The sequence below is a fragment of the Protopterus annectens genome, chromosome 7.part0 (assembly GCF_019279795.1).
Source record: "Protopterus annectens isolate FY-2018-M chromosome 7.part0, PAN1.0, whole genome shotgun sequence".
Classification (NCBI taxonomy): Eukaryota; Metazoa; Chordata; order Ceratodontiformes; family Protopteridae; genus Protopterus; species Protopterus annectens.
In genome coordinates this window covers 1,082,897,195-1,082,916,399 of record NC_056739.1, presented here as the reverse complement: position 1 = coordinate 1,082,916,399, position 19,205 = coordinate 1,082,897,195, and the positions used below count along the sequence as shown (strand labels likewise).

At 42.7% G+C, this 19,205-nt stretch overlaps 1 protein-coding gene across 1 annotated transcript in view; it reads right to left on the bottom strand.

The window, feature by feature from the left end:
- Positions 1–19,205, bottom strand: part of LOC122806879 (hydroxylysine kinase-like) — a 206,580-nt gene that overhangs the window by 75,088 nt on the left and 112,287 nt on the right. The window contains exon 3 of the mRNA XM_044077651.1: positions 14,608–14,750. Coding sequence (XP_043933586.1) covers positions 14,608–14,750 — 143 coding nt within the window. The remainder of the gene's footprint in view (positions 1–14,607; positions 14,751–19,205) is intronic.

Here is a 19,205-nt window from a genome sequence, read left to right as displayed (position 1 = left end):
TGGGTAGGTTAACAGACAAGACAGACAAGACGCATACAGGGGCAGTGTATGACACATGTGGGGGGGGTTACACAATTGACGGGGATGGAGGTTGGGATATCCAGGGCACATGAGCCCACAGATGGCAACAGTGGAACTGATATCCCCACCCATAGGCAGTTGCCACTGTTCCTTCACAGCCCAGGACAGGGTTGTGCTGGGGGCTGTGCAGGTGGGACAACGGGCATGCCCGTAAGCTGTGCCACCCGGGCCTCAAGCTGGCGTAGGGGCCCAAGAACAGAGTCTTGGATCTCCCTTTGCACCACAGACCGGACACCTTGAAGGGTGAGTGGATGAGCTCCTCCGGCCACGCTTGCAGAGGTGGGATGGGCCCCATCCCCTGCAGCGCTTCCACCCGAAGGTGGCACAGGGCCACCGGAGGAGGGTCCAGCCTGGGCACTAGTGCCAGGTGCAGTCGCCAGCTGAGGTGGGAGAGGTGGGTCCGCTGGGACCTGCCTTCCCAAGCGTTCTAGGTTTGTGAGTATGTTATGTTAGTTTGGGTTAGTGGCATATTATTCCATTAAAATTAGTTGTAACAGCATGCATTGGTATTCCCATTAAACAAACACCCAGATATTAACACCATTGAACAACGGGCATATCAATATCACATGCATTATTTGAACAGAAATACACAATCAAACAACATGCAGGGTTGATTAATGGCAACAGGCCATCAGGTTTGCAGGTATGAACAGGGCACATGCAACAACAGACATGCATATATTTTTGAAACAGGACAAATGTCCATGGTTAATGAAATGTTCACATACCAATATTTAGTGAGTGTTTTAATTTGCAATTATAGGGTGGGGTGGAGAAAGAAAATGATGACACATTCATAAATTATACATTGATATACATTTGTAATAGAAACACTATTAACTTGTGGGTGATAGTTTCAAAATGATTTTTAATTGAAAGTCATGCTAGACCTGTTACAGATACATCCCTATTCTAGTTATTTTGAATTTGATCAGATACATCATCCTGCTAACTTTGATGACAGAGCAGAGGACAACTATGGATGTTTAGTATGTCAGACAATCATTCATTCTATCTGCAAATTGTTGACTGTCATCACCATATACAGATTTTGGCCTGTACATTCAAGATTCAGACACACTGAAATCATTTGGGATGTTAAGTTTTAATTCCCACATGCATTTAGTTCTGTAGAACCACACTGAAGCCTATATATTCAGGAGTTATTACTACTTTATTCATTGATACATGACCCTTTCTGTCACTCTCACACATCCTGCAATTTCACAGTTCAGGTTGCTACTTCTAGGCTTTGTTCACATATTAGACCTGTAGTGATTCCAACACTTTCCAGCAGCCTCACTTCTGTCATGATTCAGCATTTCAACAGGGGATATATCTCACATGTGATTACCTCAGATTCTGAAGCTGTACTCTTGAGACTACTGCAGGTTATACTACATTTAATTAATGGTGGGACATCTGTATTACAGCACTATTTATTTCTATCAATTATATTTCCAGTTACACTTGCATACTGATGAACTTGTTGCAGCCATACCTGCAGACTTTCACTTGTTGCTTGCACATTATATTACTTTTAATCAATACACTGCAGTGTTCTGCTACATGCTACACTATAATATTTATTTACAAGTACTAGGTGGGGTTACTAACCTGCATAGTGGCGCAGCCGCGCCAGCCTGCGGTCATATGCCCGTCGATTCATAGAGCGGACACCTGCAGCTGTAATACAAAACGAGTAATATTGGACTACACATCTCCATGGTATCAGCTAGTTGAATTCCTTTCATACATAAGTAAAATGTAACTTACTCAGAAGTGGGGCGTTGGGCATATCCCGGGCCTCCTGGATCCATTGGGTCAACTGGTCTTCTTTCCGTCACTTCAGGTCCGCATGGTGGTGACGGACCTGCTCACCAGTACGTGGAATCCCAGTAGCACTAGTGAGATCATGAGCCAACTGGTCCCATGCCTCCGCCCTGTATGCTCCCCATGAGACCTGGCCCTGCATGAGTTGGGCCTCATGATAGTGAACTAGGAGCCAGGCCATGTATTTGGACTCCTCAACGCCCCACCGCTGTGCTCGAAAGCAACGTCCCTCACCTACTCCACTCATTCTGCCTGCAGGTGTATTCTACAATCGTTTATGCTGTGTATTCCCGCCTATGGGGCTTATATATGCCGATTTTCCCACACATTGCTCTGATTGGCCGTTTTGGAATTGTATCTACTTCACAGAAACTGCTTTATCATGCTCCATTTTGGATTATATCCTATATATATGCTATTTCTGCATTTCTAAGTACTGCTGTCATGGCTTAGTGGTTTAGTACCTTGACTCTAGTGTATGGTATCCTGGGTTCGAATCTGACCACTGATTTTTAATTTTCATGACTGTCTAGAAATGAGTTCAGGACCTGTCAATCAAACATGCCAAAAGCACTTTTAAGCACTTAAATCCAGGTCTGCGCTTGTTTGCGCGGAGCTAACGCATGCGCACCGGCGGTTAGCTTGTGGGCACGACGCGCACCTCCACGCAAACGGTGTGCGCTGGGTTAAACCTTAATTGGCTAGTAACACACATGTTCAGCTAAGCACAGCTAGTTGCACACAGTTTGAGCCTGTTAAACCGGTGCTTAGCTACGGGCAAGCAATTTGCAGCCTTTGAAAAACTACTCAGCTACGTGCACTCTGTCTCACAGCAGCTTAGCTATCACTACATTTCTAAATAATTTTATTATTGTATTACTTGAAATATATGCTCCATTTCATTCCATTTTACATAAGGAAATACTTTTACATTTGTACAATACTGTCAGGGGCCTTTTTAGTGCTTATTTACAAAAACAAAAAAGGTTGTTGTGTGGGCTCGAACCTTGCCTGCCTGCTCTTCAGCCGACAACTCTACCGCTATGCTATTACTTCTTGGCTTACTTTGCATATTTAGTTCTTATATCCTTTTCCACTGATTGCTAACTGCAGTTGCGCTAGTAGCACACCCGTGCACACGAGCACACACAGTGGCAAACATTTACGGGGTTTAAAAAAAATAAAACCGTTTTTATTTTCATTTTATAACATCTGTTCACTTTTTACATTGCTGGTCTGTGGGGGCATGTGTTGTGTAGTGTGTTTATTCACATTTCCATGGCCTTTCTCATGGCTGTTTACTTTCAGCCATTCTAGACTTCCGGGGGCGTGTCCGCTTGCAGGGCTTAGCCTACGGACACGCCCCCTACTGTCTTACACGGACCGTGTAAGACTTACAGTGTGATTCAGCATGCCTCATGCACCTCATGCATATGCATGACAAGCTGACATCACACCGTTTAACTGCAGCCTCCGTGTAAGAGTTATAACTCTTACACGGAGGCTTCCTGAATCTGGCCCAATGTGTCTCCTTGCTGTCATAAAGTAAATTAATTTCAGCTATTTTTCTGAAATTTACTAGACTGAGGTTAACCTCCTGTATCCCAGTTTTCACTGTTAAAATATATACATTTACACAGTTACAATAGTGCATGTACATTTCTGTTCTTTTCCAGTAAGGTACACTGTGGCTCCATTTTAAACATAAGCATTTTGCAAACCCTTTTCAACACATATGTCTGTGCAAACAAGTTGGATATACACATAACATGCAGTTCTAATACAGTTGTAACACAAGCATCTTACACAAATAATTTTTATATTCACCAATGACATATAATTATTTACAAAATTCCAGATAGCTGTGCTGGCAGTATCTCCTTTCATGACACACCTGACCACATCTGTTATTGGGGTCAGGTGTACAAGTCAAATTCAAAATGGTTAACTTCTGAATGTCAAGTCCAAAATATGAAAATTGCAAATTGCGAGTATGAAAAGGGTGAGTTGGGAATTTATGATGAGATCATTTGAGGCATCTGAGTTTCCACAACACTGACAACATAAATATTTATTACCTACAGGTGAGCTCATGCTAGGGTGAAGTTTGGTGGTGAACTGCCAGCATTTAATCTTGCAAGACAAACTGGGCAGTGCTGTCCACTTTCACTATCACCCTTTGCTTTTTTATTTAGAGCCATTCACCATAGACATAAGATAATCAGATATAACTACACAAATACAGATGAAAAAGGTCCTTTTTTACTGGCAATATGATATTATACATTACTAATCCAGAGTATGATATAAAATAATATTTGTTAAACTGAAATATTTTGTTAGTATAGCAAGTTATAAAGTAAATGAAGCAAAACCAAATGCTATAGTAATGAATTATGCCTTGACTCATGATTTGGTAAAGAACTTCTACTTTTTGTGAGATCATGACAAGTTGAAATGCTTTAGAATATGGATGAAATGGGATGTTGAGGAACAGCGAAAGAAATAAAGGAATTAATTCCTTAAAAAAACTATAACCATGATAAGACTTTAACAATTATTTATGGACATTATCAATTATAAGATGTTTTTGGTCCTGCTAATCATTTAGGTCAAGTTTATATATATATATATATATATATATATATATATATATATATATATATATATATAAACTGAGAGATCAGATATGAAAGGATCTGAAAAGGAAATTAAGATTTTTTTTAGTGCAATGGAGAAAAAACTAATACTGACAAAGGAACATGGAGGTTTTGCACTTCCATATTTGGAGGTGATACAGCTTAGATTAATATAATTGATTCAAGACTTGGAATATATGGCCATATAAAAGGATATGATAGGCAAAGTGTCTAATAAGGCAATGATTCAGGATCACATGTGGGCATTCAGCCATATTTAGGAATGAAATATAATATAAACACGTTTATGTACAGTATTATATACATAAAACTATTACACAAGCCATACTTTAAAGGAAGTTAGACCTTGGAAAAAAAAACAGAATAACACTAATAGCGTCTATATCACGTTATCGAAATTTTACTACATGGAATCAATAAAGGTCAAACTTTATTGATCGAAGTAGTAAAATATCGAATAACATAAAAAAAAATAAATCAGTAAAAAAAAAAAAACTAACATAGGCAGGGGACAAGCCCCCCTGCACCCCCCACACCCCCCTACTTAAATGTACCAACTCCGAGACCGCACTACTTTGACATAAACAGAAATCCCCCCCTTACGGAGATTTCCGTTTATCTGCGTGATGTTCTGAACTTTTGACACTGTCGTGCCGACAATATCGTATTCGATATTGTCAGCTTACGACAACATGAACTAGACCCCACTAATAGATCATACTATATATAGTAATAGGAAAGGCATAGAAAAATGTAATGAGAATTTGAAAAAGAAAGAAAAAAGAACCAAGATTTTGGGTAAACAGATGATAAGAAGACATGAGGTAATAAAGATGGGATTAGGCTACACAAACATTTGGGTTATAGAACTCAGATTAACTTCCATATACAAGTCTTATGTTAGTGGTGAGGAAAGATATGTTGAGGCTGTATAGTAAATGTATGAATCCACAAATAGTAGATTTTATAAATGATGCCAGAACAGAAATGGCAATCCAGAAGCATAGATGGCAATATTAGATTTTAGAAGGCAGTATAGTATACAATTAAAAATAGTGTGGGGTGAATTATTAAAAAGAGATGATCATGAATTATTAAAAAGAGATGATCATTTAATGGAAATATGTCTTATACCTATCTTATACCTAGATATGCAACTAAATTGAGTTAATATTTTTTTTTGCATGGAAATACTTGTACAAATATTTTCATACCCCTACAAGACTTGATAAAATGTTTCCACAAACAAAAGGCATATGTTGGAGATGTGATGGTTCAGAAAGACATTCTTGGGAACATATATTTTGGGAATGCACTGAGTAGCTTCAGTACAAAAATGAACTGAACAATCTGATAAGTCTTATACTTGAAAAATAATTTAAACCTCAATATAGACTCATTCTTAATGAGTTTGTGTAAAAAAAAATGCACTAAAGTGAATGAAAGAAAATCCCCTTTTGAACTTAAGGGGCTTGAGGTATTGACTATTAAAAAGAAGTTATGTACTCACCATAACGTTTCATCTGAGTAGCTCTACTTCATTTGTCTTCAACCTGTGGGATACCGGATCCGTACCAGATCTGAGCTGGCAATCTTACTAGCTTCTGCTCCGAGCTCCAAGCTCCTCCCCTTACCCATAATACACCTCCACTACCTTCCAACCCCCAGATCGAGTTTGCTGATTCTTATACTGATAACCCAACCTGAGAAAATACTTGTGACCTATAACTGCAGCCTGTAGGCTGTTCATATGATAAGGTCCGGGGGAAGGAGGGGAGGACAGTTGAAGACAAATGAAGTAGAACTACTCAAGTGGAACGTTATGGTGAGTACATAACTTCTTTATCTGAAGTAGTTTACTTCATTTGGTCTTCAACCTGTGGAACAGAATATCCAGCTACTAAACTCCTGGGTGGCCCTCATGGAGGATATTCCGGAGCACCGCGGAACCAAAGGATGCTCTCCTTCTGGAAGTCAAATCCAATTTGTGATGAAAAATAAATGTATGAGATGAGAACCAAGTAGCTGCAGAACAAATGTCATCCAAAGAGACTCTAGACGAAAAGGCCGCAGACATAGCCATGGACCTAGTGGAATGAGCTTTCACCTGACCCAGAGGAGACATGGCTCTGTTCTTATAGACCTGAAGGATGCATGAAGAAATCCACCTAGCAATAGTGACCTTGGTTTACCCAAAAAGGGTTTATAGAAGGATACAAACAATTGATCGGATTTATGGAAATTTGTTTTCCTTTCCTGTGTAAACAGAATCATAACTGTCTATGAACATCCAGCAAGTGGAGTTTGTATTCCATCTTGTTAGCAAAATTAGGAAAGAAAACTAGTAAATTGATGGTTTGCTTGATATTAACTGTTGACGCCACCTTGGGAAGAAAGGATGGATTGGTCTGAAGGGAAACCCCTATCTTTGTGGAAAATCATATAAGGAACTTTGACGGACAAAGCCTGCAGTTCTGAAATCCTTTCTGCAGAGGTAATAGCCACCAGAAATGCTGTTTTCCAAGATAAGAATTTTAGATCTGTGGTTGCAGCAGGTTCAAAAGGCGGAGCAACTAGAACTTGTAAGGTCCCATGGAGGAACAGGATCCTTGACCGGGGGGTAACAGAAAAGTCCCTTTGATAAAGGCTTTACACAGCCTCGGGAGGCTAGAGAGGCAGAATTCTCACCCACATGAAAATGAGAAATAGCAGCCAGTTGAACCTTGACAGTAGAACTAGCTCCGTGTTGAAAAATATCAGCTAGAAAAATCAAGAATGCCAGAAATAGGAGCCGTGAATGGGTCTAAACTCCTTTGAGATGCCCAAAAGGAAAAACATTCCAATTTACTGCGATAAACCTTCCTGACAGAAGACTTATGAGAAGCCACCAAAATAGACCTAACTGAGGAGGATAATCCAGGAGTCCTAGCAGTCATGGGAACTGGAGCAGCCAAGCTCTGAGCTTCAAACTGTCCAGGTTTGGATGAGGAATCCCCGATGGGTGTGAAATCAGATCCTGAATGAGATCCAAGATGATGCCTGAAGGTGAGACCAAAGGAAGGGAAACCCTACCTGGTGAGGCCAAAACGGGGCAATGAGGATCACTTTGCTCCCCAGTCAATGAACTTTCTGTAGAAACCTCAGAATAAGAGGTACTGGATAGTAAGCATACAGAAGACCGGGAGGCCAAGCATGGACTAGAGCATCTCTGGGGGACTCCCCCGGCCGGGGGGGGGGGGGTCAGGGAGTAAAACTCTGAGAGATGCGAAGAGATCGCAGCAAGGCTGACCCCACTCCAGGAAAATCTGCTCTGCTACTGAAAGATTCAGAGACCACTCGTAAGGCATCAGAATAATCTGACTTAACCTGTCCGCTACAATGTTGGACTGTCCCGGAATGTGCGTTGCGATGAGAAAGCAACCGGTGGAGAGCGCCCATTCCCACATTCTCATGGCCTCAAGGGGGTAACACCAGGTCTCTCCCTGTTTGTTGATATACCAGACCACTGACATGTTGTCTGAACTGCAATGGTTCCCAGGGGAAGAAAGGCATGAAGGGTCTGCAATGCTAAAAGGACCACCCTCATCTCTAGAATGTTTATGTGCAAGTTGGTCTCTACAGGGGACCACAGACCTTAGACTGTCCTGCCTGAACAATGCCCACCCCACCAGAGTTGGGAGGTGTCCGTGGTCACTGTGGCTTAGGCAGGGGCTGGAACAAAGGGTCGTCCCTCCAAAATTTCCAGAGAACACATCCACCATATGAGGGACAACCGACAGACTCGACTGAGTTGTATTGGATAAGACAATGGAAGTTCCAACAGGGACCATTGTACAGCCAGTGTCCACTGTAAAATTCTCATATGTAATCGGGCACACGGGAGAAGTGTTAGGGTCGCCGCCATTGATCCTAAAGCCCTCAACACTTATTCCTCTCTCCGAGGTCAGGAATATTTTGCAGTGTAATGTACCTATCCTTGCACCAATGTAGTCTATCACCTGGACAGGATCTAGGAGTGATCTGGATGTGTTGATTGTGATCCCTAAATGGCAGAAATAGGAGTCGTGGGATTAAGAAATAATCCCTGGTTTGAGAGAGTAGACACCTGGTGGGAGCAGTGAGGAGCCAATCATCTAGGTATGGATAGACCTGAATCCCCTGAAGCCTCAGGTGAGCCGCTACCACTGCCATCACTTTGGTGAACACCCTGGGGGCTGTGGTGAGACCAAAGGGTAGGGATCAAAATTGGTAATGATCGACTCCTAGGTGGAAGAGGAGGAACCTCTTGGAGCTTCTGTGCATTTGTATGTGATAGTAAACATCCTGGAGGTCTAAGGAGCATATCCAGTCAATCTCTTGCAGGTATGGCATGATGGACTGTAGTGTGACCATCTGGAACTTCTCTTTGGCAACTGACAGGTTCAGGGAAGATAGGTCAAGAATGGGCCTTAAGTCCCCCATTTTCTTTGGCACCAAAAAGAACCTGGAGTAGAAGCCCAATCCAGACTGATCCTGGGGGATGGTTTCGATTGCTCGTTTTTCTAGCAACTTGGAGTTGGGAGGCCCCATAATGGGGATAGAGAATCCTCTGGATATGATGTGAAGCACCCAGTGGTCTGATGTTATGGACTCCCATGCTGCCAGGTGCAAGGGCAATTGTCCCCTGACTGCCTACAGAGTAGAGCAATCGGGCCACCCCTCAGGGTTGCTGTCCAGGTTTGTCCGAGAAAGGTTCTCAAGACCCAAAATTCCTCTGACCCCCTCTGCCTCTGGACCGGTGCCCATTCTGTCCCCCTCTTCCTCTGGGGGAAGAAGAGCCCTGAGTGTCCCGGGAATAATGTGACTACCAGAACCACATCTTTTTTTGCCATCTCTGGTTCCGGGAAAAGGACCTTTGAGGGTTCGAGAAGCAGATCCCGACAGCAGACAGTATCTTCCTGTCCTTCTCACTTTGGACTAAAGTCTCTTTGACGGTCTTAAAAAAAAGAGTAGAACCGTCATAAGGGGCATTGGCAAAGGACTCCTTGAAAGGTTCCAAGAATTAACATAGTCTAAGCCAGGCATAGCACCTCATGGACATGCCGGACTCAGCTGCCCTAGCCACTCCTTCAGTAGCATGTGAAAGGAGTCGCATGGACATGTTGGAGACTGCTTTGAAAGTGGCCATCCTCACGGAGAACGAGTCCCTGTCCTCCTGCGACATGGTCTTAGGGGGAGACTCTGCCAGCTCCTTGACCAGGTCGCGTTGGAGTCTCATGACGTGGGCCAGGTAGTTCAGTGTCATAATAGAAAAGATAGCTGAAGCGTAAACTCGCTTTCCTAAATGGTCCATCATCCACGACTCTCGGTCAGGAGGATGAACAGAGAAACCCTCCTGGGCTAGTTCCTTTTTTGTGGCTGCTGCTACCACCATAGCCTCTACGGGGGCGCCCTTGTTCCATGCTGGCCTATTCGAAGATGGACTCAAAATATTGTCAGGCCTTTTGGGAATTGGTTCCACGGCGGCCGGCTCCTTCCATGCCAATGAGGTGACCAGGTCCACCAAGGGATCTGCGGAAGGGGACACCCAGGAAGTAGGTGGGCCCCTGCCGAAAGCCTCCAGGAACACGGAGTCATCAGAAGGAAGACAGAAGACCAACCTCCCCATTGGCGGAGGATTTCCTAGATGTCTCCAAAGGAGACATCCTCGGGAGGTGACCCGGGGGAATCTTCCCCATCATCCAAGTCTGTATCCTCAGTGAGGGACTTGGGGGAGTCCAAGTGCCTCCTCTTGCACATATGCTTGTGAGGCACATCCCCAGTGGGGCTCTCCTAGGGGAATTCACAAGCCACTTGTTTCTCAGGGGGAACCGTCTGGGGATCCTCGAGCACGGGCTGTCCCTCTGGTAAAATGATGAGAATCGTAGAAAGAGCCGAGGGGGTCTGGGCAGAGTCCAAGGGAATAGTCAGGGATCTCGATCCAGCAGAGATAAACCTTTCTACCATGCTGAAGGCTGAGGGAGAACGAACCTCCTGTGGAACCAATAAGGAAGCCGGTCTCCCCGGGTCTGATGACAGAATCGGTGCCGGGCCCAAAGTGGACGGAGCTCCAAGGGAGGGAATTTGGCTCGACAAAGGCGGAGCCGATGAAAAAAGTTCCACTCCTTTGGATCTGATACCCAAGCTCCGGCTCAGAGAGTGGCTCGGATTAGAGCTGGTCAGATCCGACATGCTCCAGGCAACTGTCAGTGTCGAGGAAGCAGGTACCATCAGCGCCGACTCCCTGACTAAAGCCATCCTCAGATCTGAGTACTCCGAACCCGGTGGACGGATCAGACAAGAAGAAATCAGTTGAAAAAAAAGGAAGCGAGCTCCCCCCTCCTGAAGGAGAGGGGGCTGGCAAGACCTCCATCTGGATCTGAGTACGAATGAATCTCCTCAACATTTTATCCATGTCGACTTCAGATATGGACTGAGTGGACCTTGAAGAGGCCACGGACTCTGACTTTGCGGGTCAGGGCACTGAGGCTCTAGATGTACAGTGTGTCTCCTCTGGCTCCCGGGAAAACCTCATAGATTGGAGCCGAGGGGAGTCACGGATCCTATGTGTCTTAACCAGTGAAGGGAGGTCCAGAGACCTCTTGCATTTTTCTGACCTAGGTCTTGGCTCTCTCTCCTTCTCTCTGCCCCTTTTCTGCTCCACTTCTGCAGACTTTGACACAGGAGGTTGAGTCCTAGCCTGGGAGAGAGGAAAAGCAAAGGCAAGAGAAGAAGGAGAAACGGCCACAGCAGCCACTGTGACCGAAGCTGAAGACGAGGCCACCGCCTCAGAAGAGGAAAGAAGGCCTTTCAGGGCCAACTTAGCCTTCCTGTCCTTGATTACGTGCGGGTTAAAACCCGCGCATATAGAGCAGTCTCTACTAAGATGGGCCACACCCAAGCACATTACACAAATAATGTGGCCATCTGCTGGGGACAACTTATGGCCACACTCAGTGCATCGTTTAAACACAGACTTGTCAGCCATTATATCAGAGGGAAAAACACCAAGAAAAAAATATATTTTTCCACTAAAAACACCACGCACCACACTCGCACACAGAACACACTGAGGGGGGAGGGGAAGCAATTCCACACACTAAATACACTAAACTAAGCTAAACAACTCTAAAAATTTGAAAACATGACGCACCAAGCGAGGGGAAGAGAAGGGGAACCTACACTATCACTATCCTAGAGAAAAAAGGCTTTCTAAAAGCTTTAACCACCACTTACTACCCAGAGCTATGGAGATCACGATGCTTCAGCTAGCCACGGCAAATGAAATCTGGGGGTTGGAAGGTAGTGAAGGTGTGTTATGGGTAAGGGGAGGAGCTTGGAGTTCAAAGCAGATGCTAGTAAGATTTCCGGCTCGGATCCGATATGGATCTGGTATCCCACAGGTTGAAGACCAAATGAAGTAAACTACTTCAGATCAGGTGCATTTCATTAATCCATCACTGTTAGTATGTTCAGTTTAGTGCATGGTGTCTTTAGCATTTTTCTTCTGTATGCTTTTTGCCTTCCACCTGCCATTATCCAGTTAATCTCAGCCCATTTCACCACTGTCAGTGAGAATATAGCCACTGACTTAGGAGATAGTCAACCAGAATGAGCCTCCATCTAGGCAGGCAGGCATAAAGATTTCTTCACTCCAGCCATCCATAGACCATCAAATTTCATTGCAATCTACTTCCCAAGAAATCACTCACCAGTCCCCTCACACACTATCCGAGCAACAGCCTGAGGGTCCACAGGAGAGAGACTATATCTTTACTGAACCAACTCCCACTCCAGCAGCCATAAACCCCATTAAATGGCTCATCGCTCCACAAGCACACTAATCTGTAAACTCTAACTCCACCCACATGTGGCTGATGTGAGCAGCTTTGTCACCAGGGGGATATACAAGGCCTTTTGCATGTACCTGTGTGCTATCACACATATATTAATGAAAATCCCCTTACCACCTTGTGGCAAAGCCCATATCCCCATTTCTTATTATTCTGGTGCCTTCTGAATATTTGTTTGCATGGTGATGGCCAGCTAACCAGAACCCCCTCTCTGTCTCCCAGGATGGGAAAGCCATCTTTGGCCATCCACTCCTATCCCCCTCTACCCAGCTTCCAGCATCCAAGACACTAAAACCTTTATCCTGCTATTCCATATAGAGCTGGAGGTTCTTACCAAGCTATAATTTCTGAAAAAGTCTTTTTATATTTTTCTGTTTTACTGTTTAATCTGAATAAATAAAATATAACACGCTTTGACAGCCCTGTTGTCATACAGGAATAAAACTGTGACTATGCCCGGAAGATTCAAGGATGGTTAGTAGCTCAGGTATCTGTTCTAGCTGGCATAGGCAGGATGAGTTGCCCTAGCTTGCAAGGTAAGGGGGGCAGACTTGGACTGTGTAATACCACAATCGCTAAGAGAAGGGGTGGCAAAGCAAAAAAGGCTCTGAGGTGGCCGTTTGGCCATCAAGCTGCAATGCAGTAGACATGATCGCAAGTCCACATGGGTATGTATTTGCCTGAGAAGAGCACAGTGGCTCCTACAGTGAAGTAGATTTTTTATCCTCCTAACCATGGGAAGGGCTGCAGCCTGCACTATATGCCATCTTTGGCAGGATGCCAGCAAGAGCACAAAATACCCTCATGACTGCCTGAATGATAGCACCTCTAAATGACTGAATCTCTCACACTGAGGTAGGCAAGGGGAGCAAACAGCACACAGAAGAAAATATATAAAATGCTTTTAGTCTGTCAATTCTTTAATGATAATTCTTTCTATCACTGGCATTCTCTAGGTAGTTATTCAAAGTCTGACCTCATTAATGTATCTCTTGTACTTCTTGTCTCAGCAGGACTGCTGCCCTTCACAAGCCAGGCAACTATTGGTTCAGCCTCAGACTTGGTCGTGGCAGAGCTTGTTGGCCATATATTCATAGAAAAGATAGTCCAGGGGTTGTCACAACTTCTAGATGAAAACCTAAGGGGCTTCTTTTCTTATGTAGTTAGCAGAAGTAAATAAAGTTGGTGGTACTGAAGCTTTATCTTATATGGACTTGCTTTTTGTATTTGTATTGCTTTTGTATTTGTTACTGCTGGAAGAGTTAACTAGTGTATTTGCATTTCATTGATGGTGTTCCTACAAACATCCTGCAGGACTTAAAATAACTGCTTTAATACTGATGCTTAATTGGGGATGGGTATTTGCATACTTGCTATGTCTATTAATGTTAGTGTGGACTCATAATCTGAAATTTCATTTATTTTAAACTGGCATGCTTCCCACTTTGAATGCATTGCTTGACTCTCCCATTCACAAGATATGATTATACTTTTAGACCACGTGTACATAATGCAGTACTTGTATTTTCAAGTTTACACATTCTTGCAACTAGTCACGGCTTAAAAGATTCCATATGGCCCATTCGACCTACTTGCTCAAAATAAATACAGGAGGAAAAATAGGCTTTCTGCTTTCTGTACAGAAACTCACATAACACCATTATCTTTGTTAATGATTTCCATTGAAAAGCAGGGATTCCTCTGACAGACATGCAGTCAAGCATTTAAGCAGTAATAAAGGGTAAATGCAAACCTACAAATAATCAGACACCACCTTTTTTAAAACAAATTTATGCCAAGCTTGGGGAAATACTGCATACAGCTGTTTGCTCACAGTACCCTCAGCAACACAGAAGACTTTAACAACCAGTACTGTAATGCAGTAAAATGAATGATGAACCGTTGTATCACAAAGTTGTGCAAAGCATTAAATACTCTAGAAACAGTAGAGTTAAGTCATGCTTCCTATATGAATGAAATCTCTTCGCTATACATCATTCAGAACTATTTTCTAAGGGCATGTGAAACAGCAAAAGTAAGTCAGATCCAGCAAAGGACCTTTGGCTATACAGAGCAACAAGCACATGATAATAATCACTTACATTGTAAGACTTTATTTACTAGACCATTAAGAAAAAAGAAACAAGGAAAACACTTACCGCTTGCAACACTTTATCTATCAATGCTGCTGTTTTTCCAATTTCAAATAAAATCTGGGAAGTTACAGGAACTTTTTTTAGTTCTGTCCCAGGTAGAAATGTTAGAAGACGCAGCAAATGCTTCCTGTTTCCCACACCATAGTCTAATAAATATTAAAATATTTGGTAAGTTTGACATCAGACTGCAACTGTTAAAACATGTTCTTCTTTTAATGCAATTACAAACAGAATTTGCCAGTATGCCTTACTATGTTCAGCCCTGTATGTTTGCAACCCTATCTGTGGTTCATAGGTAGTACCCAGATTCATATCCCACATTTTTACTGATTCTCACATAACTACCTTGCATGTATGCCTAGCTATTTTCCTCTTAACGCCTCAAAAAAAAAAAAAAAAAAAAAGATCACAAAGTAACTGTGACATACAGCCCCAAAACAAGAAGGAAAGAAGGCCTGCCTTTCATGTTAGTTACAGTGCAGGCCATACAGCTATCAGAAGATAAATACACAGCTTCATGTCACAATCATTTTCCTTACTATTCAAAAACTGATAGTCCAATAGAGTTAAAACAAGTACAAATATACTTAACAATGCTCTACATTAAAAACCTGAGCTTGAATGCAGGCACACATAATTTACTCCTATAGTTCTGTACAGTATTAAGTAAACAGTGTAATAATACATGTGACTAGCACCCTTGGGTTGTATGTGGGGGGCAGTAGCACAGTAAGGTAATTCTGAATCTATTCTGAGAACCTGATGCTGACAGACCCTACCTGACACATTTTACTGAAAAGAGAACTTATGCAGTAGTACAGTTCCTCACTTCAGCAAATATTACACAAGTCCAACTCCACAGCTGGTACATGAGTGGCAGAAATAAGTTTTCCTTGCAATGGTTACACAAACCTGATGTTGTGGCAATGTGTACTTTATTTCATTAGATAACCACATCAGTGCAATATCAGAAGTACAACAGCACTTGTTAGCAGGCCACAAGTATGTGACTCCGCAATGCTCTGTAAATCATGATGTGTTCCACGCTCTATAAGAAAAATGCACCATACAAGTCCATCTGCATGCAAATAGAACATTGCCTGACTTTATCAGTAACATGGGTTCCTTATGGCCCTGGAAATCAAAAGAAAGTGGTAAGTAATATTAACAAGCCTTGGAGGTAATCTGGGATTGGAGAATGGAATGGAATGTCACCAAGTGTCCAGAAAGAGGCAGAGTAGAGGGGGAAACCAATGCCATCTATTAGGCCAAGGGAACACTTATGGGGATACTGAAGACAAGAGCAATTTCAGATATTGGCTAAAAGCATCATCCTCAGGGCAAGGGTTTCACTTTTCTTCAGCATGGGTGTGCAGCAGTTAGTCATTTGGAATGGCTTCTTGTGTCAGCAAGACTGCTGCCCTTCAAAACTTAAAAGCCAGGCAACTATAGGTTCAGCCTCAGACTTGGTCATGGTAAAGCTTGGTGGCTACATATTCATAGAAAAGATAGGCCACAGCTTGTCACAACTTCTAGATGAAAACCCAAGGAGCTCCTTTTCCTACGTAGTTAACTGAAGTACAATAAAGGTGGTACTACTGACCAAATCATACCACGTATACATGAACAAAGCCAGGAAATTAAATGTACAAAGGTGAGAGGAGAAGCTGGACTGGCTGCAAAGGCATCCACTTAAGACTACAGCAAAAAATGTTGGATGAGTAATGATAAAAACGTAGCTAAAGGCAGTGCCTGTGCATCAGGCCAATGATAAGGAAAAGCGTATTTTTTTCCACTTCGAGCATTTCTGCTATATCCACGTGGCAAAACAATAAAGCTGCTGTCATATCAACTCAGAAGGAAGAAGAGTAAAGGCTGATTAGTGACATGAGGAAAACAGGAGTGGGTATTGTTGTATGACCAAGTCTCCATCAGAAAAGAATTTGAGAAATATTTTTCTGCACTGTACTTCATTTGGCCTAATCAGATAAAACCCATTCTTCAGAGGCACTATGGCATTATCCACTGGCACAGAAGTCTGCTGCATGCGACAAAGGAAACGCAAGACATTCCACGTACTCAGCTGACATCAGATGAAATCATCAAGCAATGTATGCCTTGTCTTCTAACAAAATTGTGAATGCTGATGGCTCTCCTGTACATTAAATACCAGTATCATATGGCTTCTATAGAGCACATCTCAGAACTGAAGCTTTCCCTGTGAAGTTCATACATATGATAACTACACTCTTGCTGAAACCAGGAAAGGCACGGCTCTTCCTAAATGTTATTACTTAATGGCTTTAATCAATACAAAGATGAAGTTGTTTGCCAGAATTTTGGCAGTGAGAGTAGAACTCCTCACTGGATTGGTGGGTTTATAAAGGGTAACCAAAGCACAGACTAGGTTCAAAATATACTTGATGTGTTGGTGCTGGTAGTGCTGGGACAATGTGACAACCATGGTGCTGCAGATTTATTTTAATAAGGCACCCTGCACCTTTGATTCAGACTATATGTTTACTATCATTGCATGTTTTGGTTTTTGGAGCCATTTTCAGCAAACGGCTGAAAGTGTTGCATGAGAAAGGGCAAAGACAGACGATAGCTGTCAACTCTGTTAGATTCTCCAGTTTTGTCATTCAGTGAGACACTAAACAGGAGACCCCTGTTCGAAAATCCTGTCTGTGTTTTCCTTGGGGTCCCTACATTGTAAACTGCTGAAGGTGGGGAAGGGGGTCAAGGAGTATAGATATGATACCACCAAATATCAGCATTCACCTTAGATCTACCAGTTGCAGTGTGGGAATTGGAGAGTCTACTGGCCGGCTCTGCAGCCATTTTAGGTCTTATTTAACCAGACTAAGCCCAAATTCTTATCTTTAAGAGTGTGGCTACTGCTTGAGGTGCACGATAGAATATTTCTTGAGTTTTTATCTGATAGGCACATTAACATTCATATCTAAAGCCAAATAAGATCAACTTGAGAAAATAAGGAACACCACCCATGGGGGAAACACATTTCTTTCCCATGGTCAGTGGAGAGGCAGCACTAAAAATGGTTGTCACACTACATCTGCATCAGCTTATTGTGCACCTTTTGACAGACAGTGATGCTCCATGGCTGGAAAATGCAAGGCTTGTCTTTGTACTATGTTTGAACAAAGTACACACCAAGAATTAGCAGATAAATTCTGTACTCTCCTTAAAAGGGAAAATGGCTGGGTGTAATTAAATATAAGGATAGATACTCAGCTGATTCAAGGAAGAATCATCCTGGAAATAATATAATTATTGCTGTTCAAAGTGTTATTAGTGCCTTCTATCAAAATGCTCCCAGACAGCATAGGAAAGCTATGCTAAATATACAAGGGCACCTTTATATCTAGAAAAATAGGTCACCTCCAAGACATAGGTTTATAGGTTCATATGTGTGTACTAGGCTAATGGCCCTGGAGCCTTTACAAGCCTAACCCATAGGATTACCCTGGCTTTGTAAGTCAAGCAGAGATCGGCTCTAAGTAGGCGATATGAGACAGAGAATAGTTGGAGTTTTTTGAGTCTGCCCATATAGGACAAGTGTTTAAGGCCTAGGATCCTCTTTGTGAGGTACTTTTGCGGCCTCTCCAATTGTTGCAGGTGTCTAGTGAGGTACATGCCAAATGGGGCATTGTACTCGATGACTGGCCTAATGAGGGAACAGTAGCGGGAGACAATGACCTCTTTTTTCCTGGATGCAAAACCCTTAGTAATGAGATGTGCCACATAGAAGGACTTTCTGACCACAGTGGCAATGTGGTGGTCAAAAGAGAGGTCGCTGTCAACCTGTGTTCCCAGATCTCTTATAATGCCTTCTGTGTTCAGTGGACATCCATCAATGTGGTAATTCAAGGGAACCAGGTTTTTCCCAAGGGGGATGACGTCACATTTTTTGGCACTAAGCTTAAGGACATGGTTCTGACACCAGTCATTGGTGCCATTGAGGCCTTTCTGTGGGATGTCCACAACACTTGGGGAGTTAATAATAGCTCCCAACTTGCAATCGTCTGTGAACTTTGTCAGCCAGAGCCCCTTCATGTTGGCCTGGACATCAGCGAAGTAGATACCAAATACATGTAGATATATATGAAGTGAATGTCAAATTTCTCCTTTGTCTTTTTGGGCAGCTTCCAGTTTAGATGTCTCTGATCTTCCTCATACACAAATCTTTATATGGTCCTGGGACAGAAGGATGTGTTGAGAATCTCTGGGACGTTACAAATGCCTTTATTATATAGTAGTACATGGTGCAAGATCTTAGGCTGCTCTGGATTTCTGGTACTGCACTGTCATATCAGAAACATAAATATCTGCTGAAGGAACAGAATATAAGGCATTTTGCTAAGAACAAACTCAACTTCCTCACTGTTGCATTTCTTGAGGAATATTACCTTTAAATTTTACATTTAACTACTGTACTGTTATGTGTTTTGATGATGCACTGTATTGCTATATACATCACATTTATATGTACTAAAGCATTTTCACATAATTTGATGGGTTGTGCATCAATGGATGTTTCTTTTACTGACTTTGTTTCTACATCATGTACATGTTGATAG